Genomic DNA, 27297 nt, shown 5'->3' with positions numbered 1-27297 from the left:
CCAGGAAATGTTTACCTTTAATAAATTTTCATCTTATACCTTCTGACAAAAAAATAAAAAGAAGGAAAAAAAGAAATCCCCACTGAATTGCAGTGGAAAACTCTTTCTCCTTCCACTTGTAAAACGCAGTAGTTAGAAGCAGCTCCCAGTCCAGCAGGACTTGTAGCTCACATTGAAGGACCTTGGGTTTGGGTTGAGTCTGTTTTTTTCAAGTAGGTTTTGACTTCCAGATCCAAACTTAATTGTCCTCTTGTGGTGGTCTGAGATGTGGGAAACAATAGAGCCGGACCACTAATAATTGCCTACACTTTTAAAGACCCCGTCTTCCTCTGAGAATCACAAGGTGACGGGAAAAACCACGTGAGTTGTTTTTCAGAGCTTCAGCTGGCTGCATTTCATGGAGGAGATAAGGAGTCCTGCAGGACCTCCGTTTTTAAGCACGAGCTCAGTGCTGGGTTTCACACCTCCGTATCAGCGAGTTCCTGCCTGTGCAGTGCATCACCTATCTGGGGAGAGGCACGTGGCATTTCTGCCCAGAGCGCCGGCACTCAGTCCTGGGGGTGTTGAGGGAAAGGCAGCTGGGGCCGTATCTGTTTGGCCTCAACCCAGCAGGACATCACTTTTCCAGCCTGCTCCAAGCAGATCTGTGTGTCCTGATGCGCAAGCGTCCCTCCCTGTGCCACCAGCTGGCTGGGACATTTCAGCTGGCACCTACCAAGGCTGCTTGATCAAATCCAAGGTGGCTAAGCCATTGCTGCCTCATGGCCAGTTTGGCCCCGTCAGCTCTCCCTTCCCTAAAGCTGCCCCGTTATTTTGGTGCATGATCCCGAACAGCTGCTGCTTCCAGAGATGCATTTTTGTCAGTGGCAAAATGAACCTGAGAGGCAGCGCACGTATCAGTTTGTTAGATTTAGCAAAGCACCCGAGGCTCAGAGGAGGTGCCGCATGCGTGTTCAGGTGGTTTTGCTGGGAAGCATCCCACTGAACCTGGCAGCCCGCTTGCTCCAAGGCAGCTCCTGGGGAACCAGTCCACCAACGCTTGGAGACAACCGCTCGTTCGCGTGAATCGAGCTACAGCCTGGAGCCGGCATGACGTGGGAAGAGGTGGAAGATCAGAACCACGGGGATGTTGGAGATGAGTAGCGGATACAGGGACGCTTGTGTGGAATCAGTTTTTGAGTGGAAACAAGCTAAAAGGGTTCACAGGCAGAGGGTGTAGGGCGGTGCGTGGTCAGGCTGGTTTTGGAAGCTAAAAACAGCAGTAGGGTGGAGTCTGTCCTTGGTTAATCTGGGTTTGTTAAGGCCAGACATCCAGATCTAGTTCAGTACTTCCATTAAAAAGGCTGTATTTACAGAGCGGCCGAACTGGCCCATTGCCCACTGGGGTGATACTGGCCACTGGGCACTGGGCCAGCTTGACTGGGTGACTTCAGTATCCTCCTCCAAAGGCTGCGCTAAAATATTGGCCTGGCCCGTTCTCCTGAGACCTCATACAGCGGGTCACGAGCAGAGCTGGGATTTCTCTGCTGAATATTTCAGCCCCAGACTCACGAACGTCTGCTTCTGTCCTCAGGAAACCCAGTCACACCGGCCCTGCCCAGAAGTTTCCCCTTTTGGTCAGAATCTCCCATCTTCTGTCTTGACCCATCGGCAAGTCTTTAGAAGGTGACTTGAGCACGTTTGCCTGGTTTTGAGAGGATCGGGAAGGAAAACCAGCCATTCTGCATGCGCTGGCATGAATGAGGCTCAGTTTGTGATTTGGCTGATTGACTTGGTTTGCCCGTGGCTGACTGAGGTCTCAAGTGAATTATGTGGAGGCTGGAGTAGCTCAGCCCTGTGTCAGGCACCTGAAAACTCACACGGGAGCGAAACATCAGGCATGACCCTGCTGCAGAAAAAGCAGCATGTTGAGTTTGCACGTGGTTAGCAGCAGAGAGCCTGCTGGCAGGCCGTAACTTTCTAATGTCTAATAAGCACGCTATGCCAAAATGCATTTTTGAATGTGGCTAAAAACGTCCAAGCAATCGTGCACTTCCCAGGGAAAGGGAGGAAGGCAGGGCAAGCAAAGGAGTGTGCATTGATTTGGATCCTGTAAGCCTTACCCTCCCAGCAAGCAGACTGCAATCTCCCCTGGGACACCCCACGGTCCCCCAGGTCAGCCATGCAGGTCCTGGAGCACCATCTCCTCTGAGGTTGCGGCGGCAGAGCCGTGCTGATGAGAGGGGCTGCAGCCCGTGCTGTGCGGCTGAGATCACCCAGCATCAGCAAAAGCCATGTTTCCTGACTTTGCCCCACCTCCCACTGCTGGAGCAGAAAAGAGATTTTTCCTGCAGTGCCAAGCAACGGGAAAAGAGGTATAAATCACTGCTAGATTATTTCTTTCGGGTAAGAAAACTTTAACAATACCTACCCAAAAAGTAGGTGGCTTTATAAGGGGCATGTGTGTCACTCTCATGGCCTCTGCAGTCCGACAGACAGGCCCGCTTACCCCCCTGAAATCACTGCAATTCACTGCCCATTTGGTGACAGGCACCTGCCTTTATCCTCTTTGAGTAGCTCTCTGCGGCCGTGGTTCTCTTTTCCATGCCCATCCAAGGGCACAGCACTTTGTGAGCTGCCCAGGTTTTCATACGGCATCTTTCGAAAGCCAGATGCAGATTTTAGAAAGAGTTGAAGTGCAAAGCAAAGATGGGAAAACCAATGGGTCGGGAGGAGAAGCTTCTGGTGCTCCTGCAGAGCCCACTGCTGGTGACCTGGCCATCCTCGGGTGGGAAAACAGGTTTCTCCGCAATATTTGGCTTCCTGATAGCGTGAATGGTGTCCCCTGGAGATATCTGTCTGTCCAGTGATGGAGGGAGTTTCTGAGAGCGAGTCCATCAGTTTTGGCAGGGTCCTGTGCCTTGGTGCCTCCAGCCTCCGCTTGCAGGCCTGAGCACTGGGATGCTGGTATAAACTTGACAGGGACAAAACTGCAGGGGTAGCACAGAGCATCACACTGCTGTCCTGGAAGAAATTATCGCTGCCAGGGAGAGGGAACCAGAGGAGAGTGGAGGGACAAGGCAAGGTGTCCTGATGGCTGTGGGCTGGCAGCTTGGCTTGCCTGGGAAAAGCCCGGGCCATCTGAGCGGCGATTTACATCACTTCTGATGCTGTGACAGGAGATCGCCGGCTCCAAACTGCGAGAGAGATTACTTTGTTTGCCCACAGTCAGCTGATTAAAACGGTATTTTCCGCACATTTGTGCAGTGATTAGTGATGAAATGCAAATCTTATGCAAATCGGTGCAAGTGGCTGGTGTGCACAGACAGCTCCAAAGTCGGGCACTTTCATTTCCTCTGAGGCATTTGGGCTCTTTTAGTATCCGCGTGGAGGAACAGGATGAACCCACTTGTGATCTGAGCACATAGCTGAAGCAAACAGCGTGCAGAGAGTGGGAAAAATCAACGACCGCCTGGATGCATTTACTGAGCAGCATCTGTTTCGGTCGCATCGATACATGGAATCCAGCTTATGCAAAGACCTTTATTAAATAAACAGCTACAAACCACACAAACAAGCCTTCCACGTACCACGCTTCCCAGCCTTGTTTCTCTCCTTTACCAGGGCCTGGCTGGAGTCCTGTTTGTGGAATAGCCTGTCACATCGCAAATCAAAATGCCATTATGGTTGCTGGATATAGTAACAAAATGCGTTTAAGTATCAGATTTGGAAAGAAGCTCTGCAAACACAATGAAAGCAACAAAACGAATTCCCAAATCCTTGACACGAAGAGTAATTGCAAATATATACATATATATGCATCCATACTTTCAACTTGGCTTCTGTTCTTCTTTGGCTTGCAGACCCAGAGCGTTGCTTCAGCCTGAAATTCAGTGAGGCCATGTTTCCTCGCTTCCAGGCAGTTTTGTGGCGATGGCAGGGCCAAGATAAATAAATAAATAAGGGCTCGCAGAGTGGAATATTATATTTAATAAGGCCGACGAGTCCTCCTGAAACCCAGTTGTGAAAACTTTTAAAAGTGTCTGTTTCCTGTAGCTATCAACATGCTAGGAGAAGGGAAACCCTCCGGGCTGGTCAAGTTTTTCCCCAACGGCTGCAGTGACTTTCACAGCTGGTCTTGATTTGCCTGGATATTGCTCATTTTCCTAGTGCTCATAACAGCCCTGGAATGGAAATCCTGGCTTCCCTGGCACCGGGTGCATCCCCATGGGGTGCTGGCAGGTGAAGGGTGCCAGGCCAAAAATTATTCATCCCGATTAGCTCTTGGCTTCCCCTGCAGTTTGAGGAAATGAGGCTGGATTTATGAATAATAGAGTGAATACAGGAGGCCTAATAAAGGACAAAATTCACGGTGAATGTAATTCCCGTCACGTCAGCAAACAGGTTTGTGCTGCTTGCGGCGTTACCCTCCCTCTTGACGCACGATGGGGGTCAGGGGTTTGTGTGTGTGCCCATCACCTGGACAGCAAACCCTTGCCCGTGGCTGGCAGATGCTTGCCAACAGGAGTAGCGGAAGGGAGACGGGGCTGTCCTGGACTTTAAAAGGCAAAACCAACACAGGCCAGCGTCCAGGCTGCAAGCGTCTGCGGCTGCCGCAGCCCTGCCTGCACGCCTCTGGGCTGTGCGTGTGTGTCTGGGTGCCTATTAAATATACACGGCCCTGCTATTTGTGGGACACCAGATGTGTGCCAGGGAAGTAACCGGTGTGACTTGCTCTGCCTCTTCGGAAACGCAGAGGAAGCAGTGCCTGTACCTAGACCTTACGTGAATTGGACATAAATCCGTATTATCTTCACCTTTCAAACCAGCTTCCCTCTGATATTTGGTCCGGCACAGCTGTTTCAGTTGGGAAACGGCAGCGTTTGTAGCCCCGGGAAGAGCTGTGGTCTTCCCTCGCGCCTGAGCGTGCTGCCTAGCCCGAGGATGTGCTGCAGGGCCCTCGTCGCTCTTCAGATGCAGGAGGTCGTCTTTGTCCACCGCTTTTCTGGCAGGGCCCATGGCACATAAGTTGTCATCCACTTGGAGTACGCCTTGGGCATTTTTATCTGGGTTTCTGGGAGCTCGGAAGCACACTTTTCTGCCTATCTGCTAGGCTTTTGACAAGAGGCTGTTTACTTGAGGTGCAGAAATGGAAATCTCATCTTCGCAAGTCACCCTGGAATTTTCCTCCAAAGATCAGTGAAAGCAGTCATTAATATAGGGCATCATTTATAGCTCTGTGCAGAATAATCCTCCAGGCTCTCTGGCAGCTATGAATTGGAAAACAATAAAGACCATTACTAGAGGGTTCTTTTTTTAAAAAAAAAATGCATGTTCTTCGATACATTGTGTAGCTTTCAGAAAAGGAGGCAGCAAATTAAAAATCTCTCTCAGCAAATGCATGCAGCACTGTTCCAAATTCCTAAGCTTTTTTTTTTTTTTTCCCTTTTTTTTTTTTGCCTTTTTCCATGCCCTGACATCTTCCTTGAGTAGTGCCAATAAAATTAGAGACTTTTGCTAATGTGGTCTCCAAAGGTTCCTCTGGGGAAGCAGCAACCCTATACAAATGCTCACCTCTGGAGATGGCTCCCGAGTCCAGGGCACCTTGGCTGGGCCAAACATGTGAGCCCCGTTGCTGGACGTATGAGCTGGGACTGGCCCACTGGCTCTCCATCCTCTGAGTGCTTCTGGAGGATCGTTCGCTGCTTGCCGCCTAGATTTTCCCCATTCATTTTGAAACGCGGTCAAAACACGCTGAAAAACACAGCGGGGCCAAACTTTATTGTGTGGCCTCACAACTCTTCTGTCCAGATTTGGTCTGGAACCTCCAGCTGTTTTGCTGCACGTGGTGGTACCACCAGCCACGTCTTTGGGAATGTTCTTCTTGCAGGGTCTGGCCAGTCAGGCTGGGGCTGGAGACTGCAGGCACATTGCTAGAACCCCTGACTGTGCTTAAGCCCTGCTACAGCTATTGTGGCTAGGGTTTAAATTAACCTTAAACATCTAAATAGCTTTAAAAATGTTAAGCTCTGGTGAGAAAATAGACCAGCGAAAGTGTGTGGCTACTAGAGGATCCCTAGCTGGCGGTAATAAATAAACATGCTCACGATCAGTTCGGCGTCCTGATATTCGGTCAAAAAAATCGATGTGAGGATGAGATGGTGTGAATTGGTGTGATGAGTGACAGTAGCGGGGGCTGGTTTAGAAGGGCACCTCAGCCTGTTTGAAACGAGCTCTTTGAATGGAGTCTCCCGCTGAGATTCGTTCTCTTCTTGGAAAGCACTAATATCCCCACAACAGCACCTATCCATGCTTGAAGGAAAAGCTAATGAGTTTCTGACAGGAAAAGGGGCAGAATACAAAAGGCAGCCTTTATTTCCCAGCTGGTTGTTTTAGTCAATTTGTTTTCCTCTTACTACACTTTGCTACACTTTCCTTCAATCCTGACAGACAGTGTCCTTGGAACATTTCTTAAAAACACCTTTTTTTCTTAACACTGTAATTATCATCACCAGCATGGCTTCCTGGAGCCAAAGGCAATTAATGCTACCTTTGTTTCTCTCTCTCTTTCTTCCCCTCCGAAGCTTTGTGCTGGGAGGACTCTCTGGGCAGCCCTTCTTCCCTTGACCTCCCTCCTGCCATCCTTCCACCCAACAGCTCCCAAACCATCCCTGTGGTTCCCACCAGGCCCCGGCTAGGGAGAAACTCCCAAGCACAGTCCTGAGGTGTCTTCTACCTCTTTGTGCTTTAAATGCTTCTAAGTCTTCCAATTTTAAATTGCCCTTCCCAAGGGCAGCAGGTTTTTTTCTGTAGCATGACTCCATCTGCAGCCAGCCAACACGACGAGCAGGTTGGAGCATGGTCCTACCAAGCTGGATGCTTTGGGCCACAGTTAATCTCCAGCCTTGTGCCTCTGGCTTTCCCCATCAGCCCTGGCTCACTAAGTCGAGCTCAGGACCCAGAGAGCCGAAAAAGAAGAATCACATCCCCCCCGACAGATCCCAGGCTGAGCACGAGGGTGCAGATCTAGATGCCCCAGCAAACTTCATGGCTTACCCAGCATGAGCTGGTGAGGAGGGCTACCAAAATGACTGCGGAGAGCCGGTCATCCTCACAGCAAGTGGGATTCCATGTACTGGGAGACATTCCTAGCTCAGAGGCCAACAGTCAGGCGGGAAGGGAGGCATGGATGTGGGATTTCCCCAGGCCCTGCAGCTGCCCCTGCCCTGTCACAGCCAGAGCTCTCAGCTCCCAGCAGCTCCCCGGCACAGGGAAAGCCCTGCTGGGGCACAGCCTTGCAAAGGCAGGTTTGGCACTGGGAGAGGATGGAGCATTTCCAGAGCAGATGAAATCTTCCAAGACCTTGAGCTGCCAGTTCGAAGAAGCCTACGCGTTTTGCAAGTTTTTAGGGTCTTAGAACTTGGTCTAATTTAAGCAAGTTTTTATAGGATTGGCACGTCCTAAGCACTGGAGAGATCCTTCTGCTAAGTTTCATCCTCTGCAGCAAAGCATAAGGAAGAGAGAATTACTCAATATGGTGTTTGGGAAAAAAAAGTGTTTGCACGGGCAAAGCAGATTATTTTTTTGCCCCAAAGCTGAGTCCTCAGTGGCGAATATGGTGGGGCTTTTCATAACTCTCTCCGCAGTGGCCACTCCACATGGAAAGTGTCAGTCTGAGTGGCTAAAGTCTGGCAAAGTATCAAGCAACTGGAACAGACTCTGAAACAGTGGAAAGTCATCGGCAAGTTTAGCGATAGGCGCTTTGACGTGTTCTGCCTTTGACTCAAAGCCCTGAGAGCACCAGGGATCCGGATGAGCGCGTGCAAGATATGAAGATCAACTGGAGAAGTGGCGTCTGGGAACTCTTCCCTCTTGTTGTCTGAAGTAAGGATTGTAGAGGAAGGAAGCCAGCTCCCGGGCTCCGGGGTTTGTGTGGGGGAGTCACTGCTTCCACGTAGCATCAGCATTTTCCAGCGTGACAGAACAGCTGGCCCTGGGGCAGCCCCTGCGCAGCCCCTGCGCAGCCCCTGAGGTGGGATGTCCAACCTGCGGGGCTTGAGAGAGCCCTGTCTTTGCAAACAATCCGGCCGGCTTTAGCTTCTCACCTTTGTCACAGGAGCAAATCCAGAACGCGTGTGTCCACAGGGCTCTGCAGTAGGATTTTCCATCTGGCATTCTATATATCCACCGGTCCTCCAAGCTTGTACACAGGGTCCAGAGCTGCTGAGCTGGCCACAAAGGGGAGTCATTTTAGTGCCACATGTAGCTGGATTTAGTTTGCTCCCACAGGGAGGTCTCCTCTGATGGCCTGAACACGCAAAGACAGGTCTAGGCTGAGGGCACCAAATGCTGTGTCCTGCTGCCACAATTGCCATAAATGGGGCTGACAGGCGGCTGAAGCCTCTGTGGGCAAAGACTTTGCCGCATTAGCATTTTTAAATGCCCCTTGCCATTTTCACCCGGGTGCATGTAAACTGAAAGGCAGACGCTTTCCCCCGGGAAGAGAGGAAGAGCTGCTGGCCAAGCTCAAGCCCACCACAGGGACCCCGCCCAGCTTGTACAAGACAGAAGCTGTCACAAAGCACTCGACTGCTCTTCCACGCTCACATTTCTCTCGGCCACTCGGTTCCTCTTATTTTAGCTTTGTTTAAACCATCTCCTTGGTAACTGGAGACAGAAGCAGGATTTTCTCATCCTCCTCGTAGGGTTGGTTTCCTGCCTATCTCGGCACTGGGAGGGACCCTTAGCAATACGCATTTGCTTTTGTGCTCCCACCACAGGCTTTGAGCCCACGTATCACTGGGGAGACCTGGTGTCTCTTTCAAAGGGTTGTCATACGCAGAGTTTCAGTTGAGAGGGACGTGTTTCACCCTTTAATTTATTTGGCAGTAAACAGACCACCACATGTGTCGGTTGCGCAGTGTGAACAGTGGCTCTCGCAACTGCCCACGTGCTCCTGACCCTGCGTGTATCCAGCAGCAGGGAAACCCCACTGGAGTGTCCCTTGTCGGGATGCCGCAGCCGCTGGAGTGGCGAAACGCTTCAGCGGGGATGGGGCAGGGCTCCTTGCTGCGGCAGCACCCTCTGCCCAGGCACCACAGCCCCACGCACCTTCCAGCGCCCGCCTCTGCCGGGACACAGCAGCCCAAGGACACGAGGGTCCTCTGGTCTTCTCGGGGCAGTGTCAGAAAGGTCTCTGCAAGGGGATGGGCATTAATCGCTAGCAGCTCCTAAAGACCTGGAGGTGTTTGAAAAGGCAGGGGAAAAATTCCATCTCAGGGCTCAGTTGGCACGCTTTTTTTCGCTGCCCTCTGGAGAGGCAACTTGTTGGAAAGGAAGGGGGAAAGAAAAAAATAAAATGAAAACAAGTCCCAAACTGTCTGAAGGCTTGGCTGTGTTTCCAGCCAGGGGAGGTAAAATCAGCTCCTGCACTTACTCCCTCTTTCTGAAAACAAGTGGTGTCCAGAGACACAAATTTCCGAGGCAGATCAGCTTTCCCCATTGCCTTGTCATGTTTGGAGCCAAGCCCTGGGGCCAAGTTTGTCCCCTCCCTGTAATGTCCTGCTGGGCTTGGGGCAGAGAGGAACCCCACCGTTGGTGCTCAGCCCCAGCTAAAGCTCTTTCTTGGCCAGAGCCATCCCCAAATGATGGAAATGGCAGCGTGAAAACACCAAGCAGCACCTTTGGTGCGGAACTTAGAGTTGAGGTTTTTGGGGTCATTTGTTGACTTAATGCTCCAGAGGTTGTCACTGCTTAAGGTGGCCGCCCTCTCTGGGGATGGCTGGGGAGTACTTTTGGGGGCTGTTCTGAGTTTGCTGGCCTTACCCCTGGGTAGCTCCGCATCACCCCCCCCACAGGGCTTGCCTTGTGGCATAGTGACTGCATCACGCAGCGCTGGGGCGCAGCTCACAGCTTGGGTTATGGTCTTCAGAAATGAGCATCCCTGATGCTTCAGGCCTATGTAACGACAGCATTTCATATGCTGGTACCCAGAGGCATCATGTCTTTCATACCGTCAGGCAACCCCCGGTACTGGACCACCTCGGGTGACTTGCCAAAGGGAGTCTGGACCAGGAGTGAACTCTGCAGCCAATCATTTAAATTGCTAAAATGTGAGCGTTGCACTTGAACCTCCCTTGACAGGAGACTACTTACAACTTCTTCTAATAAAAGTTCACTGTGACACTCAGCAACAAGCTCATAAAAGATCAAAAGGCTTTTCCATGGCTTGGGAGCCCATTAGCAGCAGCAGGGCCCCGCGCAGGTAGGGTGTTTGCCGTGCGCGGAGGCAGATGTCCTTTTGTTCAGCAGTTTGACTGCAACTTGTCTGCAGGCGTGTGTGTGTATGCATGCACGCGTGTTTTGCGAAGCTGGCACCGTTGAGAGCAGCAGGGCACGCCGGTGCGAGCAGCGCAGCACAAAATGCTTCCGTCACAGCTACTTTCCCAGTCTTGAAGTCGGTCGCTTGCATTGCTAGGCAAAGGACGATAAACGTGGTGATGGTGAAGTGCTTATTTCTGCAGTACCATCAGGAGGCCTCGATCCTGCATCTGGGTCACCACTCTGAGAGTTTGGGGGCAGTGTCTTGAAAAGAGGGGGCTGATCTTTGGCGCCAGCCAGCAAATAACAGGAGTCAGATGCATCCCTGGCTGAGCATGAAGCTGCTCCTGAAAGGGAGCCTGCACATTCGATATTATGTTTGCCCTTTGAATTTCTGTGGCATGCCCTCTGCTGCCGCTCAGCATCCTCTCGTCCTCTCCTCCTTTTCCTATGTACAGCTGCTTTTCCAGCAGCAGATGAACCTGTCCGCAGCCCTGGCAGAGTGGCAGGGCACAATTGAGACCCCTTGGCCAGCGTCTTCCCAAACAACAAGGGAACTTCTCCCTTGCCCTGAAACCCAGGCAAGCGGGATTTGACATGTGCCTTCCCTGGGAGGGAAGCCCTCCTATGAGTGACAACAAAATCTCACCACAGTGAGGGTGCTGGAGCACCTGAGGCACAGCAGACGTATTTTGGGCTTCCTTGAACCCTGATTCCTGATGCTGAAGCCATGCTATTAGATGTGGACCTATTATTTGGCATGGTCCCCGCTGTTTTGCTTTAGTCAGCTTTAACTCAGCGAAATTTGCTAAATGATTTACAGGGCTGCATAAACGTCCTGTCTGCTGGCAGTTGCTCATTGAAATTCATTTTAGGGAGTGCCAAAGCCATTTCAATGGGAGCGATGTCTCCTGTTTGAGGAGCATTGTCATGGCAACAATGCCAGGTGCACACAGGGAAGAGCAACTCATATTTATTTGAAAGGTTAGAGCAATTATTGTCGTAAGGGGGTACCTGGCTGCAAAGAAAAGCCACATGCGTATTTGGGTGTGTAGACAAGCAAGAAGCACTCGTATGAGTTTCCAGTTGCTTTCCATGGGGAAAACGTGTATGAGAACAATCAGGGAGATGGATGGGGGTTTGACCCAGAGGTCTTCTCCTCCTGCCCAAGACCCTTCACAGTTTTGTTCCTCACCATGCTTGTTTTCCACTTCAAGTTTTCCAGCGGGGATTTCAAATCCAGCCTTGACCCCTTCTCAGCTCAGCAGACATCTCTTCCCTGCAACGTGCCACCCCCATCACCCACCTCCCCGTGAACCAGGGCAAATATTGCCACTGGACCATGATGAAACATTGGAGCCAAGTTTCTGTCCCCTTCGTTACCTGCTGTGTGCCCCACAGACCTGACTGACCACCCAGGCATGAGGAGAAAATCCCAGAAAGGCAGAATGGGGCGGGGGAATGTCAGATTTTGGCTCTGAACCCTGCAGGCTTCGAAATGGGATTTGCAGGGTTTTCTACTGAGCAAGGATGTTGGGCTGGGCTGAGCCCTAGGCAGTCAATCCTTTGCTTGCAGCGCGGGATGAATTTTTGGGGACTAATGGCAGTTTTGAGCTGGCATGGGCAGGGCTGTGCAAATCCAGGGGAGAAGTTATTTCTGCTCTGTCAGCTTTCCCAGGCGCCTTAAGGAATTGCTGCTGGGGGTGGTTTTGATCAAATTCATATCAAATGTGGTTTCCCTCCTGGTCGTTGTCACTTGTACTGCACTGTTTGTGCATGCTGTCCTTGGAGACTCGGATACTGATCGAGATGGAGCCTCTCCTCGCTCATCCCCCAGTGATCCTGCCTCCAGCAGGAACCCTGAGAGCTTTAAGGACCGTGGATCACCATCACTAGACATGCGTGGCAATGGGATTGGGAAAGAACAGCAAAGCACTGTTTGTCCTTGTGTTACCACCTCCAGAGCCATGGAAAGGGGAGGTCATACCTTCCGCTGTCCTAGGACAGCAAAGCATTTAAGCTTGACCAAGGGCTCAGGCTCTGTTTTGGGGGCAGACCAAGAGAATGCCTTGCATCGTTGCCTAGCTGGCCCCTTGCAAAATGTGATATTGGCAGTCAAATGAAGAAGTGCATTAGCCAGAGTGCAAAATTCACAGTCAGACCAAAGCAAACATCAAGGGTTCCCCAGAAGAGCGTTTCTGGTCTGACAAATCCTGCCCAATATGGTCTTCCGAAGAAGAGAGTCAGGCAGCGTTCGGTCTAGCATGTATAATCATCTTACCTGGCAATCGTCGCTCCTGAAAAGTGTTTTCTGAGGCACTGAGCATCAGCTGTGCTTGTCGTCTCCCAGCTATTCGAGCAGCAGCAGCTCTCGGTCCTCCTGTCTCTGCAAACCACCTCCCACGTCTTGTGTCTCCACAAGGCCAAGTAAGAGCAGGCTGGATCCTTTTCCAGGATTTTCCTGGTAGTGATGCTCTGGAGCAGGCCAGTGTTATGTATTTGAGCCGTATGTTGTCATTTAAACACAATGCATCCTGAGGCCAGGGGAGCAGTTGGTTTACGCAGACATGGAGATGACAGCACAGCCCCGGGGTCTTACAAAGACTGATTCAGCAAGCCTTGGAGAAAGAGGTGGAGGGCAACCAAGAAAATAAGAGCAGCCAGATGAATTTTGGCTCCAGAGGTCCAGGGAGGATAAAGGGACTGGGTCCCCCTCCCTTTTTTTGCAGTGCCCAGGCTAGTGTGCTCGATCACGGTTTTGGTAGGCACAGGACCGTGGAGTCCCATGCAGATCTGGGCTGCTGGACCAGCAAACCAAGCTGCCACATCAGCTCAGCTCATATCCACACTTCCCAAAGCATGCGTCAGGCTTAGCTTCAGGCAGGTTTTCCTTTGCCCTCTGTGTCATGTTTGCAGCACGCTTCAGGCAAAATTTTCATTAAGTACAGACATTTCATGTCAGCAAGGCTTGGTTCTGCAAAGGGCCCTGTACGGGTGACTCATGGGACATCTTGCAAAGATGGGATCCCATCATCAGGGACAGAAACGCTAACGAACCTTCTCATCTGCCAGAGACCACTGGGTAACAACTAAAATCATGTGTGACACAAGGTCATTCACATAATCTGGCCCATTTCTGTGCATCTTCTGTCCCTCGGGAAGGAGCGTCCCTGTGCTGGCTGAGCAGGCGTCACATTGTCCTCTCGCGTGTCTCCCACAGGGCACATGTCCCCTGCGTGTGGGACAAACGCCTCCACCACAGACCCGGGTGTCTCTCGTTGTCATCTCCTCACCCTCAGGTGCAATTTTGTTGTCGACTTGTGGAAGAAAAGCCTAATCTGCTCCTTTTCCTTCCCAGCAACAAGGCGGCTTCCCTCCTTGAGTATCTGTCAGAAATTTGAGCAATGAAGCTGCTAAGTGCATAAAAGCACTCCCTGGTGCCCCAGTCAGAAGAGTTGTGTGCTGCAGAGACAGACACAGGACCAGCTGGGTCTCTGCGTCTCTAACAGCATGGAGGGGGCCTCAAGCCCCTGCAGCCTCTGGAGACACTCACCCAGCAGATGAGGACAGCCAGGGAGATGAAGAGCAAAGCCTAGTGATGGGGCGAGAAAGAGCTGCCTTGCTCTTGGTGGTTGGCTCCAGCCCTGCCCTGGCCTCTGGTCCAGGCTCCTCAGTGGCTGCTGGCGCTGGTGGTGCCCAGCCCGGATGATGATTTGGGAGCTTTCTCCCCCACAGAACCTGGCCCCCTACAGCAGCCCGCCTGCCCCTCTGCCCAGGCCCTGCTGGGTACCGAGCGCCCACACAAGCTGCGCGAGGCAGGGAGTCTCCCAAGCCACGTGCCCGTCTCTCATTTCAGCTAATTAAGTGACTGGCTGACAAGCAGATGTACGAGAAATCAATGCGGCAGCTTTCTGTGGAGCCTGAGAACGCACGCTGGAAGGGGCAGCACCAGTGGATGTGGCTTTGAAATGTCACCTCCAGAACATGTGTTCCTCGTGGCTCTTCTCTCGCTGGTCCTCTGGGTGGGAAGTGCTTGGCTGTTGAGGGGGTCAGGGCTGGTAGCACCAGGCTTAAGGAACAGGACTTCACTCCCGACTGCCTACCCTGGATCTTGTAACGATGACTCTCCAGTTGAAAGTCCTCCAAGCTGTTCATGTAGTTCTCCTGGGCGATCAGTGGAAGCTGGATGGGTGACAAGCTGCATAAGTGCATTGTTCCCTCCGTTGATTCAGGAAGAAGTGTCTGTCTGTCCAGGCAGTGACAGCATGCCATGTTCTCATGGGCAAGCTAGTTACTGACCACTATAGCAGTTGGCTCGTTGGTTGTGTTGTTTAGAGATCATCATTTTCCTGGCCCACTGGAGACATCATTACTGGCTGCACGCAGTACTTCTTAGCTATTCCAGCTCCAGTTGGCGGGTGATCTGGGCACCCGCTTTCTTAGCAATGATGCTTTCTTAGCTACGAGATCTCTGATCTAGGAGCACAGCAGGATTGAGGTGCGCAAGGTCTCTGGATCAGAAGGTCTCTGGATTAGAAGGTCTCTGGTCCAACCTTTTCTCAGAGGGCCAACATCAAAGCTAAAGCGAGTTGCTCGGGCGAGCTTTGAACATCTCCAAGGGTGGAGGTAGCTGGCCTCATTCTTTCACTTGGGAAAAAAAAAAGAAAATAAAGCAGTGTTAAAAAGGCATGACTACCGTTCTGAGAGAGCACTGAGAGATGCATTGTGCAGCAGTGGAAACCACCTTTTGCCATGCTGAATCTGAGCAGCAGTAGGAAGTGAGCGCTGGACTTGACACATCTCTGCTTCTGGAGATCTGGCCCTGTCAAGAAGCGCCCCGGAGGATGTCCCATGTCCCCCAGCATGTCCTGCCTGAATCTGTCTGGAACTGAATGCTGATTCCCTGGGAACAGCAAGCTCCCCTGATCCGTGCAGTGCTGGTCGCTTGTCCGAGTCATGAGAGGGGTTTCTTCTATGTCACGTAACTGAGCGGTACAGTGTAGATTGGGGATGGCAGGATTTTTGCGAGTATATCGAGGATTCCCACTGGTGCACCATGACTGTGCGCATAATCAGGTTCTAAATGAATGCAAAGGTCCATGTAAGGTTGTCACCAGTCATTCCTGGTGCCATCTGATCCCACAAGATTCAAAAGGCTAGTGGAGATAGGAGGGCTGGGGATGCCAGCTCCCTACACCTCTGCCCAGTGCTGCGCCCATCTCCTTAGGTGGCCTTGGCCAAAAAAATACTTTTTTGGAGAGAAGTATTCCCCTGTTGGTCTCTTTTCTGCTCCTGTCACCCTGTGCCAGACTGTGCTAGCTCGTTACTTGTCCCTGCACATGCATGACATTGCTCACAGCGTGCCTTCCCCAGCTGGCATTTTTTCTCTAAGCATGAGATCTCTTCTTGCCCTGCCTTTGCCATTGTATAAAAGCCATTTTGCTTGCCTGCTGACAGGGGACATTCAGCCCTATCCTTCTAGTGCCACGTCCCTGCTGGGGTCACTTGCAGGCAGGCACGTGGGTGCTCTCTCTTACCCTTTCCAGAGGCGTGCCCAGGAAACACAGGTGGGCTGGCATGCTCGTGCCGAGGACACATCGCCTCCCGAGAGCCGCTATTTGCTGTCCGTGACCCTGGGCTGGCATTAGGAAACACATTGTTCTCCACGGCACACGGGATACCGCAAATGCCAAAAGCTTACCCAGGCTCAAAGGAAAATGGGAGAAATCTGCAGAGCGTAGCTAAATACACAGAAACCTGGTCTGGCTAGGGAACCCCTTAGACACAGATATCCGGGGGCTGGGAGCGCATCAGTTGTTGGAAATACTGTCTATATGCCCATACTGCTCTTACATCCTCCTACTCCAAGGTGCTCTTGGCAGTTGTCAGAAGAAGAGGCTGTGCTGGATGGCCATGGGGCCTGGTCGGGTATAGCAGTTCTCCCCTCGGTGAGCCATCCTTAGAGCATCACCAGCCCAGAGGACTTTTCCACGGGCTATTGTAACTACGGTTTGAGGGGGGAATGCTCCGTTAAAAGACCTTTCGAATGAAATAGCGCGGTTTGAAACAAAAACTAAATCCTGATGGAGAGTGCTGGGCTTGGAGCGAGGCCAGAGATTTGTATGCCGTGTTCATGAAGATATCATCCTTCTCTTGCTGCTGCTGGGGGACAGCAGGAGGAGAAGAGCTGGAGCTGCAATTCTGCAAGATTTGTTTCATTCTTTGATTTCCGGTACATGGAAATGAGATGAAACTCATTCCCTCAGCAATTGCCTTCGCTACAGACTCAGGGAAGAGCAATTTCTCCTTCTGAAATGCAGAGAGCTGGATGCGCCGTGGGTGCCCTCAGCCTTCACGCCAGAGCAGGGCTCTCTAGCTCAGCCGAAATGGACTCAACACTAATGGAAGGAAGACCCCCAGCAGCAGCAGTGGTTTCCTGCAGACTTGTCCCGCAGTGTCACTGGGGCTCCCCGCAGTGGGCAGGGAGGAGATCTGCCATGCCTGGTGGTTTGGGCCAACACAGAGCCTGGCTCAGCAGAGGGACCTCTAGCCCCATGCACCCAAACCTGTTGGAGAGATGCTCCAGAACTTGCTCTTTCCCACCTGCAGTGTGAACAAGGGACAAGGCAGGGAAAAAAAATTCCAGCTTTTTCAAGGGCTGTGGTGTTGTGTGCTCGTCTGATCTTGAGTGTTTGGCTTAAATACCCAGCTCCAGCTCCTGGAGACATTAGATTATGGCAGTAACACCACTTTCATCCCCACATCAAAGCTCATTCTAGACCCCTGTGAGGATTTGAGGGACAGCTTGGAAACACCATCTAGATTGACCCCAGATTCACAGCAGGTGAAGAAAATGCATAATGTTCTACAGGCTGCTTTAACCCTCTGTTTTAATCTTCTGTTTTTTCCCTCTGTCTTGTGGATTTGGGACTCCCTGCAGTGACTCAGCAGTGGGGGTTTCGGGGTGCTATGCAGTGTGCCTTTTGTTTTCTGTTCACACAAGTACCATCACTGTCTTGCGCTGAAAGAGCCCCTGAGCTACAGGAGAGAGAAAGATTTTTAAATGCAAATTTCAGCACATGCGTACTGGCTGGGAACTCTGGGGTCTCGGCATACTTCATCCAACTGTGTCCAGCTAGGAAAACCAAGGGACCACATCGCTCCGTGAGCCTTAACGCACTTGTCCTGGCTCTGCCAGGGCCCCTGGTCTGCCTCATTGGCTCCCTGTATTGTAACGCGAGAAAATCAGCCTCGCACGCTGAAAAAGAGGACCTCTGAAACAGAGGACTGCAGGCAGCAGGCTCGCAAAGCCGGGCACCGAATGCAGCGGGAGCGTGGGACTGGGTGAGGGCGGTGGGAACGCGCAGCCTGCACGGGCAGCCCCCCGCTGGCGTGATGCCCCTGGCATCGTCACAGCCCACGCCACCCAGCAAGTCTCTGCCTGGGAGAGGACCGAAAGCAGAGCCCGTGTCAGAGGGGCCGGCAAGAGCGGGGTGTCATCAGCGCACGTCCCAGATTACAGTAGAAAGCAGTCCTTGCTCTTAACACAGGATAAATTGTGCCGTTGCCTTCTCCTTCTCCACTGATCAAACCCTGTCCCACGGCCACATGCGTGCGGGACCCTGGGAGAGACTTTGCAGCAGGCAAAAGGCGGTGCGATGGAGTTCAGGCAACGCTCTAAGAATAGCCTGCGTTACTTTCCCATACTTGCCGTTTCTCAAACAGATGCCATCTCAAACACCATTAGGAGGAAATCCTTTCCTCCAGGATTGCAGTCTCGTCCCAGGGACAAATTTGCCTCAGCGATTCTTGCGGATTGGAGGCTCATCCAGGGAGCAGACTTGCCGTTTGTTCCTCCCGCCCTTTTTCCCCAACAACCTGGTACGGCCGAGCACAAGTCTACCCAACACAGAGCACTCGCTCGCACCTTGGACACTTGGAAAACTGCTTAACAGCAGCACCTGCTGGCAGTGGCACTTGAAGCCCCGAGGCCACATTATTCAGGGAAATCCTATTGGTGTTGGATCTAAGCGTCAGGAACAGCTTTTTTTAAATTGGCGTCCGGGTGGGTTGTTGTTTTATTTTTTGTGAGAGAGAATTACGTTGTGGAGCTTTGAGGAATGCCACACACAGCAAGCCAGAGCGCACCCATAGGAAGTTTACGTCTTCATACCTCTGCTGCCCTCAGAATTGATGAAGGCAGCTTTTTTAATTAACTTTCCTGAGAAAGGCACTTTTTTTCACACATGGGGGCAGGGTGCAGTGTACATTTTAATGGGAGTTGTCAGGAAAAATATTGATTTCGTTAGTAATGTTTTTGAAATTGTGCCATTCTGTTAATTCTGTCAGGTCCTCTTTGACAGCGTGGCTGAGAGCATTTTTGCATCCTTCATTAGTTTTTTAATACACGGTAATTTCCCCTAACCCATCAATGCAAAGCAAGATCAACTGCGTGCTTGGTAACCATTTTTCCTATGTACAAACCTATTGCAGCAATAATTATAAACAGAACAAATGATTACAGAGATTCATTATAAAATACAATTACACCGAGCTGTGCTGCATTGTTACACTTTTCACAGCCATCGCTTGCTCTTGAGTAAATGGTTTCATTATGAGCATGAAGGGCAAACTTAATACACTTCTGACTCATAGCAAACAGCACAAGAAATCATCATGGCTGTTCCTCCAAGTGCTTGGCAGTGTTTGCTCTGAATGAGAATAAAATGCCAAATACTTGTCAGCTTAACAGAGGGGCTCTGGGTGGCGGTACAGATGTGCAAGGAGGGGAGAAAGCCAGAAATTACGGCAGCACGGCCTGAATTTCACTCCCCTAGAGCGTGGCTTTCTTCCATGTTTATGGGTTTTCAGCGCTGGGACCTGCCAGCAGCAGCAGATCCTCCTTGATCGTATATTAGAGCAGCCTCGGGGCTGCTCCCGCTTGTGTGCTGGCTGCCCCTGGAAAGCACAGAGGAGCCAGGGATGGGACAAGGGACGTTCCTTCAAAGGATGGGAACAGACAGGCTTGGGCAGGTGAGGAGCGACCGGGAAGCTTGTTGAAGCAACAGCGTTCAGAGGAGGGCAGTGCTGTCAAGTGTGGGGAAACAGCAAACCCAGCCGGGAGGCCAGCATCAAGCAGAGGACTGCAGACAGTCACTGCGTTGCCTTTTGATTTCGTCTTGTTATTGCCTCCTTATTTCTTGTCTGGGACAAGGTCAGAGGCAGGAGGAGGTACCGTCCCGGTGACAATGCCATGTGTACGTGACAGTGAACAGGGCGCTCCAGGCAGGAGCAGGGGCTGCTGGATTTCTGCCCCACAAATTGTCTTTGCAAGGGCTTTGCACTGTAGGAAAGACCACGTAGTTCCCCCCCAAACCATGCACAAGCCCCTTGTGCCCCAGGGGCTTGGCCACCTTCTGGCAAGTAGCTTTCGTCTGGGTGTTTCTAGGCTGCATACGTGAGTGCCTGAAAAGAGCTGGCAAACCTCTCCCATGCTAATATTTTCCCCTGGTAAAGCAATTCATTCACTCAATTTTCACTCTGTTGGGTGCCCCGAGGAGCAGATCTCTCTGCTGGTGGCCAGAGCCTCCTGCGAGGCTTTGGTCCTTCGTGGTGGGTGCAGCTGTGGCTCTGCTCTGAGCAGGGGTTCTGCCTCCATGCCTGCCCTGCTGGTGCCACAGGGGCAAATTCAGCAGCCCCAGGCCATGTGAGAAGAGACTTGCTGCACGACTCTCCAACAGGAGAGAACCAAACCTTCAGGGGTTGGGTGAGGAAGCGCTGCTTGCAAAGGAAAATAAAAAAGTTAAATCTCACCGCCGGTGAAGCTTTCCTTCACCCTATCCTAACCAGAAAGACTGTCTTTCCCTTATGTTCCCAGCACAGAAAAAGTCCTAACTCCAGCATCCCTTTCAAGCTTGTAAATTGGAGCCTCCAAAGCCCAAACCGAGCAGCTGACCATGATGTTGCGCATGGATCTGCTGTGCCTGGCCAGACAGAGCCTCTTCTGTGCACAGGGGTTGCTTTAAGCAGTGCATCGTGGTTCCAGGGGCTTGGTCTGTGCTGGTTCCCAGTGCTCATGCCCCCATGAGCCTACGTGGTGTGTGCAAGCTGCCAAGGGGCTGTTCTGCACCCTGGATTTTGGAAAGGGACTTGTCTTGCTGCCCCTGGACCGAGGCACCTTGGGGGAGGCTGGTCATGTCCAGCCATGGTCTCTGGCCGTGCCGGGTAGGAAGGCACCCTGCGAGCTGCTGGTGCTCCAACGCTGGGGTCCATGCTCATCCCGAGACAAGCTCGGCCTGTCGGCACCTGCCCTTTGCTTTCGGCTGTGCTGCCCCTCCAGCCTGCGCTACCAAACCTCCTGTCTTCTGTCCGCAGCCCCTTCTGCCCTTTCCACGCTCCTCCTCCTCCTCCTCCTCTCCCTGTCTCCCCTCCACCCTTTTCCCCCCTTACTCTTGAATCTCTATTTCTTCTTCTCTGTTCCAGCAAAACGATATCAATCAAGGTGATAGATGATGAGGAGTATGAGAAAAACAAGACCTTCTACCTAGAGATCGGGGAGCCCCGGCTGGTGGAGATGAGTGAGAAGAAAGGTGGGGGACGTGCTCCGGGGCTGAGCCCAGCCTGTGTGTCCCTTGTCTGGCTCACTCATGCCTGGCGCCTGCAACACCGAGCTCACATCCCCAACGCCTATGGAAAAGGGCAGGAGCGAGGACACTTCCCACCCCGCCCTGAACTCAGCCTTTCCCCAGCCCACCAAGGTCCGACCCCAGCCGGGTGGTGGGGAAGCTCCTGCCCTTCCCCATACGCCCCAGGGGGGATGTGCAGCCGCTTCCCCCCACCCGACCATCTCTCCGGCACCATGGCCCCCCTGGGCGGACATGAACTGCATGCGTGTGTGATGCCAATCATGTGTTTGCCTTTGTCTTGTGTTCCCACAGGAAATTCATTACCCTTAGAGTACTTGACCGTGAGGAGTATGAGAAAGAGTGCAGTTTCTTCCTTGTGCTTGGGGACCCGGTGTGGCTACGACGAGGAGTGAAAGGTGTGAGAGTAAAACCAGACCAGCTCTCGAGACGCTGCCGTCCGCTTTCTCTGTGTCTCCCTACTCTCACACTCCTTTCTCCTCGCACTTTGGCTCCCGGCCGTTTTGCCCTCCCTCCTTCAAAGCTTGGCCACTGCACCTTTTTGCTCTGTTTTCTTTCCTCTTTCGTTTTGGGAGGACTCCGTCTTGCTCGCCAGGGCCCCCCCGGGAGCAGCCGGGCGACGAGCATCGCCAGCACCCAGAGACGTTTTGAGAGCGCTGCCCTGCCATGGCGCAGCTGCGCCTTCATTTAATCGAGGAGGAAAACTCGGTCTCGAGAAGTAAAAAGGCGATGCTGCATCATTTTTATCGGAAGATAAAATAGCCTTCACTTGAAATAAAATGCATGGCCAGAGCAGTAATTTTGGCCTTTTTATACTTGCACTAGGGCTTGAAAATAGCAGAGAATCATGGCACAAACAGGTAATACCGTACGATGCAATCAGTCTAGAAGAAATCAGGTTATACTCAAATAAAGTTTCATAGCTCTGCACTGGATAATAGCTTCTCATAGGTATAATAAAAACAATTTCCTCTTTCATCACATTTCCAAACCAACTGCAAACCTTCCCAAAATACAGAGTTCACTTATTTTTTCTGTGCATTTTTTTTTTTTCTGCTAGGAAATTAAGTGAGAATTGATGGCAACAGCTAATTCTGCGCGCTATTGGCGGCTGAGCAAAAAGCAGTGTTAGAGTTACTTAAGATAATTAGTTGCCCTACAACAGACCCTTATTAAAGCCTTTGTTAAAAAATTGGCAGCGGCATTTGGTCTGTCTGCCTTGGAGCTGCTTTCTAATTTCTGGGACATAAGCTCTTCCCTTCAGCAGGCATGGGGCTGTAATATATTAGTGGTTCAGGGCAGAGGGGGCCCCCAGCAGTCCCCACGCTGAGTGGGGACGTGCTGCTGTATTTCAGGGTAAAAACACATGCGGCAGCGATGCCACGTTCCCCTTCGGCACGGGTGCCGTCCGGATTAGCTGCATCATCCCCTCCATCAGATTTCCTGCTGGTTTATGTGACCAGCTAGCAGAAGCAGGGCTAAAAAAATCAGGCACACCGGGGTGGCCCAGGCTCTGCAGGTGGGATTTGTGTCATTAAAAGGTGGCGGTGGCATCTACGGAGTGTAGCCAGTGTTGCCAGGATAAAGCGGCACGTGGACAACTCAGCTCTGCGGCTCTGGCTTTGCCCAGCTTCGCAGGGACCAGCGCGGGCTCAGCCTTGCCAGTCAGCAAAAGCAAACATGCTTTCCCGGCCCCAGGCTTGAGAACTCATGAGGTCCTAGCTGAAATTTTTAATTAAAAATAAAAGGAAAAGGAAACAAAGTTCCTCATCTTCCCGGTCACAAAGATAACTGAGGAAACCCGAGTGAAGCTCAGCTTTGCAGACTCGCTAGCTGGAAGGCAAGTCAAGATTTTAAAGGATGCTCTTTGCTGCTTTGGCCATGCAGTGATTTTTTTTTTTTAATTCATTTTTTGTGCTTGGTTTTGTACGAGAGGCAGCGAGGCAGGGCAAGCTGTGTGCTTGGCACCCTGGAGACGAGAGCATCTCCAAAATGTCACCCTTGGGCCATGTAGCCATGGTGGGGTCTGCACCTCAGGGACCAGGGACCCACCAGTGCACTAAGGGAGAGGCTTTTCCTTTTGTTTTGGAGACCTAAAATGTTGGGCGAGAAGATCCTTGAGCCAAGCCTTGCCACAGACTTTTCTTCTCTTGTCATATACGCCAGAAGCAGCTGGAGCTATTGCTCCCCGTTAGGCAGCTGGAGGAGGTCAAAGCCAGTAGCCGCTGCACGTGGGACGTCTTGTGTCCTCCCCTGGGGCAGAACTGCCTCTGAGGCCAATGGAAGATCTTGCACATACAATTAAAAGGGGAAAAATGAATTTTTGGAGTGTGCCTTTTAATCCCATATCCACCCCATATTTGCGATAGTTTTTATTTTAAATCCACAATCCCATGAAACTTTTCTGTTCCTTTTATTTTTAGTGCCTTTCTCTCACCACTAATGGTATCCTGCAGCTTTACAGATCTGAAATCTCTGCCCCGGGATCTGGAGTCTTTCTGTGGATATCCCTTTTGATTTCATTATTCATTTACTTTTCTTCTTCTGTGTTTGTCTCTGTCTGTCTCCTTCACAGCCCTGTTGTTGAATGAGCTTGGTAAGCGCGCATTTGTTTTTCTTTTCCATTTTCTTCCAGTTTGTCTGCGTATTTTCGGAAGACAATTGATTTTGTTTGACATTTTTCTTTGCTCACGACAATCTCTTTTAGGGTGGTCAGCACTATTTAAGTAAGCTCAGGTACCTAACGCCATATCTTCCCTTGGAGTAGAGCCCCAAAGTCACTAATGTTAAGAAGCGGTAACCCGCTGTGGCGAGGAGCACTTTTTGGGCATGGCGTTGTCACAGCCATAGTAAACCCACCAACACCCCGAGTTGCAAACCTGCCCCCTGCAAATTAACCCATCGCCTCTTACACTGGCGTGGCAGAAACAGGATTGCCTGGGGATTTAGGGATGCTTGTGGCTGGACGGGAACATTGGCCAACCCTTTTTGAAGAGATGGTGCAAACTTTGCCTCCAGTCTTGGGGAGATTTAGAGCCCACACAGCCTCTTAAATTCCTTGCTGGCCACCCCCAGGATAGGGCGGCCAGGGAGGGAAGCAAAGCCATCCTTGTTCTCCTAATCCCCAGGGCAGGCTTGCACTGGTCTCACCCACTCCGCAGCATATATTAGATACCAGGGGGTGGCAGCTTGCAGATATGGGCTGAAAAAGCCTGTGTTCAGGTCTCCCCACACCATCCCTGGGGTGCGTGTCATGGAGTAGCCCCCCCTCATGTCCCCAGCCATGGGGCAGGGAAGGACCACCCCATCCCTGCAGGCTGCAGGGTGTCCTTGTTGCTGTGCTGATGCTAATCCTCTCTCTTTCTCTCTCTGTCTCTTTTTCTCATTTTTGGTTTCATCTAGGTGGCTTCACCATCACAGGTATGGATTTCTGCTCTCCCCCCACCCCCGCTTTCCCTCCTCTTAATGGCCATATGCTCACCCTGCTCTTTCCTCTTGGTTTCCTCTTTGCTTTTGTTCTGCCCTGGAGGGAAACTCTGGAAGGGTAAGAAGGTGCCGTGCCGTGGCCCCGCTGCCCCGGACAGTCACACTAACACCGTGTCCTCTCACAGAGTGCTTTGCCTGCCCTACACACACCTAACCCCCACTCCGGGGAGGGAGACCCCTCACCCCTGAAGCAACGGGCAGCCCCCGCTGCATCTCTTGGAGCGGGGCAGGGGTTCTTCTCCTCTTGGTCCAGCCTTCCCCTCCCTGCTGCCCGCACAGGAGGTGTGCAGAGGGCTCTGCACGGCGCGGGGACCCCGTCCTCATTCCCCAGGGTGCCCGAGCACTGCGGGAGGTGCGGGACCCCATGGCTGCTTCCAGGCACGCAGCCCCTGCTCTTCCCACCAGCGAGACCCAGGGTTTGCCCAGCCCTCGTTAGCCAGCCCAGCATCCTTCGTTAAGCCGAGCGCTGCAGGGGGAGAAGGTCCCGGGTCCCACATGTTGCAGAGCAGCCCCTCAGAAGGCGTGGAAATGATAATTCAGACTAATGAGGCTCTCCCTTTGACCAGCGGGAGGAGAAGGGCTTTCCCACAGCATGGTGCTGCCTGTGCAGACGAGGGGCAGCCAGCAAGGCAGCGACACTAACCCCGTGTGAAGTAGGAGTATAGTTTACTAACCGCACGGTAGTGGTTTGCTTGGGGCGTACAGTCCCTCCTGCTGACGTCCTGCTGGTCGCTTTGATAGGCAAACCCATCTTCAGGAAGGTCCAGGCTAGAGATCATCCTCTTCCTTGCACCGTGGTCACCATCCAAGGTACCGGCAGCGTGGCGCCCGAGGGCCATGGCAGTCTAACATGGACTGACTGGGGTGTTCGCCTACTGACAGTTTAGCTCCCGTCTGCAGTGAATCCCGCCCTTTTTAACCGTGATGTCCTTCTGCTCATCCCTGGGGTGGACTGGAAGGGAGCTCAGTGGGGCTCTGCGCAGGGTCAGTGACAAAAGCCATGCTGCCCGGGGTCCCTATGCCCCAGAGGTTGCCAGTGGAGGTGCAGACCTGCTCCATTGCTCCTGTAGTCTCTCCGTTGCCTCCTCTCTCAGGGTTTGGGGCCAGGCTCCTCACACCTCTGTGGCCCAGCACTATGTGTTCCAGTCCCACCACCGCAGGAGGAGCAGCTCTCTGGCTGCCAGCCCCATCCCCAAGGTAAAGCCCAGCTCAGAAGGAGCAGAGCCAAGATTTCATACCCGTCTCAGCTCTGAGGCTCCTGGCAGCTCGCTCTGGTTGTAGCAGGCTGATGGAAATGTCCTGGCCATGCCCCCATGCAGACGTGGAGAGCTGGGAAATGGAGCAGCCTTAGTGATGATCTGTCCCCCCCCAGCATCCCTGTGGTACCATGCAATAAGCTGTTCCCCAGCCCTGAAGGTGAACCGGGCTCCTCCTGAGGTTGGACGAGTTGCAGACCTCTTGCTAGCATTTCCCAGCAAAACTACCTTGCCTGTCGCTCCATGATTTCCTCCTTCTCAGCTGCTCTGTCGCTCATGCTCCCACCTGGAGGCTTCCTGACCTCCCCTTCTGACGGGAAGCCAGCTCCAGAGTTACCAGCCGGGCCTGGCTCACCGACGGGCTCTTTGCTTTGCAGAGGAGAATGAAGAAAAGCAGCCACTGACCAGCAAGGAGGAGGAAGAGCGCCGAATCGCGGAGATGGGGCGCCCAGTCCTGGGGGAGCATACGAAGCTCGAAATCATCATTGAGGAGTCCTATGAGTTCAAGGTACTGTCCGTGCCCCCTGTCCCTGCTCTTCTTCCTCTCCTTTTGGGCTTGCACAGCATTGCCAAGCACATGTTAATGGCATCGCAGCAAAGCGAGGCGGCTCCTGGCATCACAAGGTCTCAGAGCAGGGCCAAGGGACACTTTCAAAGGCAGGGGAGCCAAGGCATGACAAAAGGCTGAGGGTCACTCCATTGAAATGGCGGTGGGTTAAAATACACTCTGCATCCTCACTCTATCCATTAGCCCACAGCCATGGTCCTTGGGGGATGACCCCAGACTTTCTGTCCCGCTCACAGACTGTGGTTATTATTATACAAGCACATCAGTCTGGTGAGCCCTAAGAGCCGACCGGGCTCCAAAACAATGCAGGTTGCTTTAAAATGTAACCTCATTCTCACAGTGATGTGCTACACTTAGAGGCGGTCTTGAGCGAGCCCCGAGCCTGGGACCCCCAGCACAAAGGGCTGATACCCCAAACGCAAGTCATGGTTGTGAAGCTAAGCTGTCGTGAATGCGTGTGCCAGGTCAAGAGCTGAAAGCTGGCCATTTCATTATCTTTTCCATTTTTCTGTAGTATAAAAAAATAACAGGCCACCCTGAACTGCGGCACAGTGGTGGCTGCCTCCCTTCCACGGTTTTGCCGCCTGCCCTCAGTGTGTGTCCGAGGCATCGCCGCTTGCGGGCAGCCCTCAGGCCGCCTGCACAGGAGCATCTCCTTCCCGCTGCCGCCACAGCACCTTCCCTGCTGGCAGCGAGCTCCAGCTCCCGAGCAGCGCAGAGAGATATAGTCCAGCTCTGCAAATGGTCCTTGATCAGGTCCCAGTTCGTGCTTTGAAGCAGCCCAGTAAAATTTCTTCCCAAGGCAGGAGCCGTGGGAACAGGAGCTGTGGCACAACAAGCACGCCCCAAGCACAACAACAGGAGCTGTGGCACCTCGGCACTATTTGCTGTTAAACCTCCGCTGAGGTGGTTCAAACTCCCATCGTGAGCAGGTTTCGAAAGGTCTTTTTGAGCGGCAGCGAGGGGAATTGGAAGTACTTACATTTGCTTTCACTGCTGGGGCTCTTGACCTGAGCTTAAAAGCTACTAAGCTTTTTCCATAAGT

The 27297-nt window shown here is 52.3% G+C and overlaps 1 protein-coding gene across 9 annotated transcripts in view; it reads left to right on the top strand.

The window, feature by feature from the left end:
• Window positions 1-27297, top strand: part of SLC8A1 (solute carrier family 8 member A1) — a 146758-nt gene that overhangs the window by 98785 nt on the left and 20676 nt on the right. For 3 of the 9 annotated variants that reach the window (XM_063328303.1, XM_063328304.1, XM_063328311.1), the window contains exons 3-8: window positions 20782-20888; window positions 23518-23538; window positions 24345-24362; window positions 24472-24486; window positions 25170-25238; window positions 26062-26192. In XM_063328303.1, coding sequence (XP_063184373.1) covers window positions 20782-20888; window positions 23518-23538; window positions 24345-24362; window positions 24472-24486; window positions 25170-25238; window positions 26062-26192 — 361 coding nt within the window. Of the gene's footprint in view, window positions 1-20781; window positions 20889-21236; window positions 21341-23517; window positions 23539-24344; window positions 24363-24471; window positions 24487-25169; window positions 25239-26061; window positions 26193-27297 lie in introns of all 9 variants that reach the window. The other 6 variants (XM_063328306.1, XM_063328305.1, XM_063328307.1 and 3 more) reach the window with 6 other exon arrangements.

This window comes from Chroicocephalus ridibundus, chromosome 3 (assembly GCF_963924245.1).
Source record: "Chroicocephalus ridibundus chromosome 3, bChrRid1.1, whole genome shotgun sequence".
NCBI lineage: Eukaryota > Metazoa > Chordata > Aves > Charadriiformes > Laridae > Chroicocephalus > Chroicocephalus ridibundus.
Note: the sequence above shows the minus strand (reverse complement) of the source record. Positions and strands in the feature narration are given on the sequence as shown.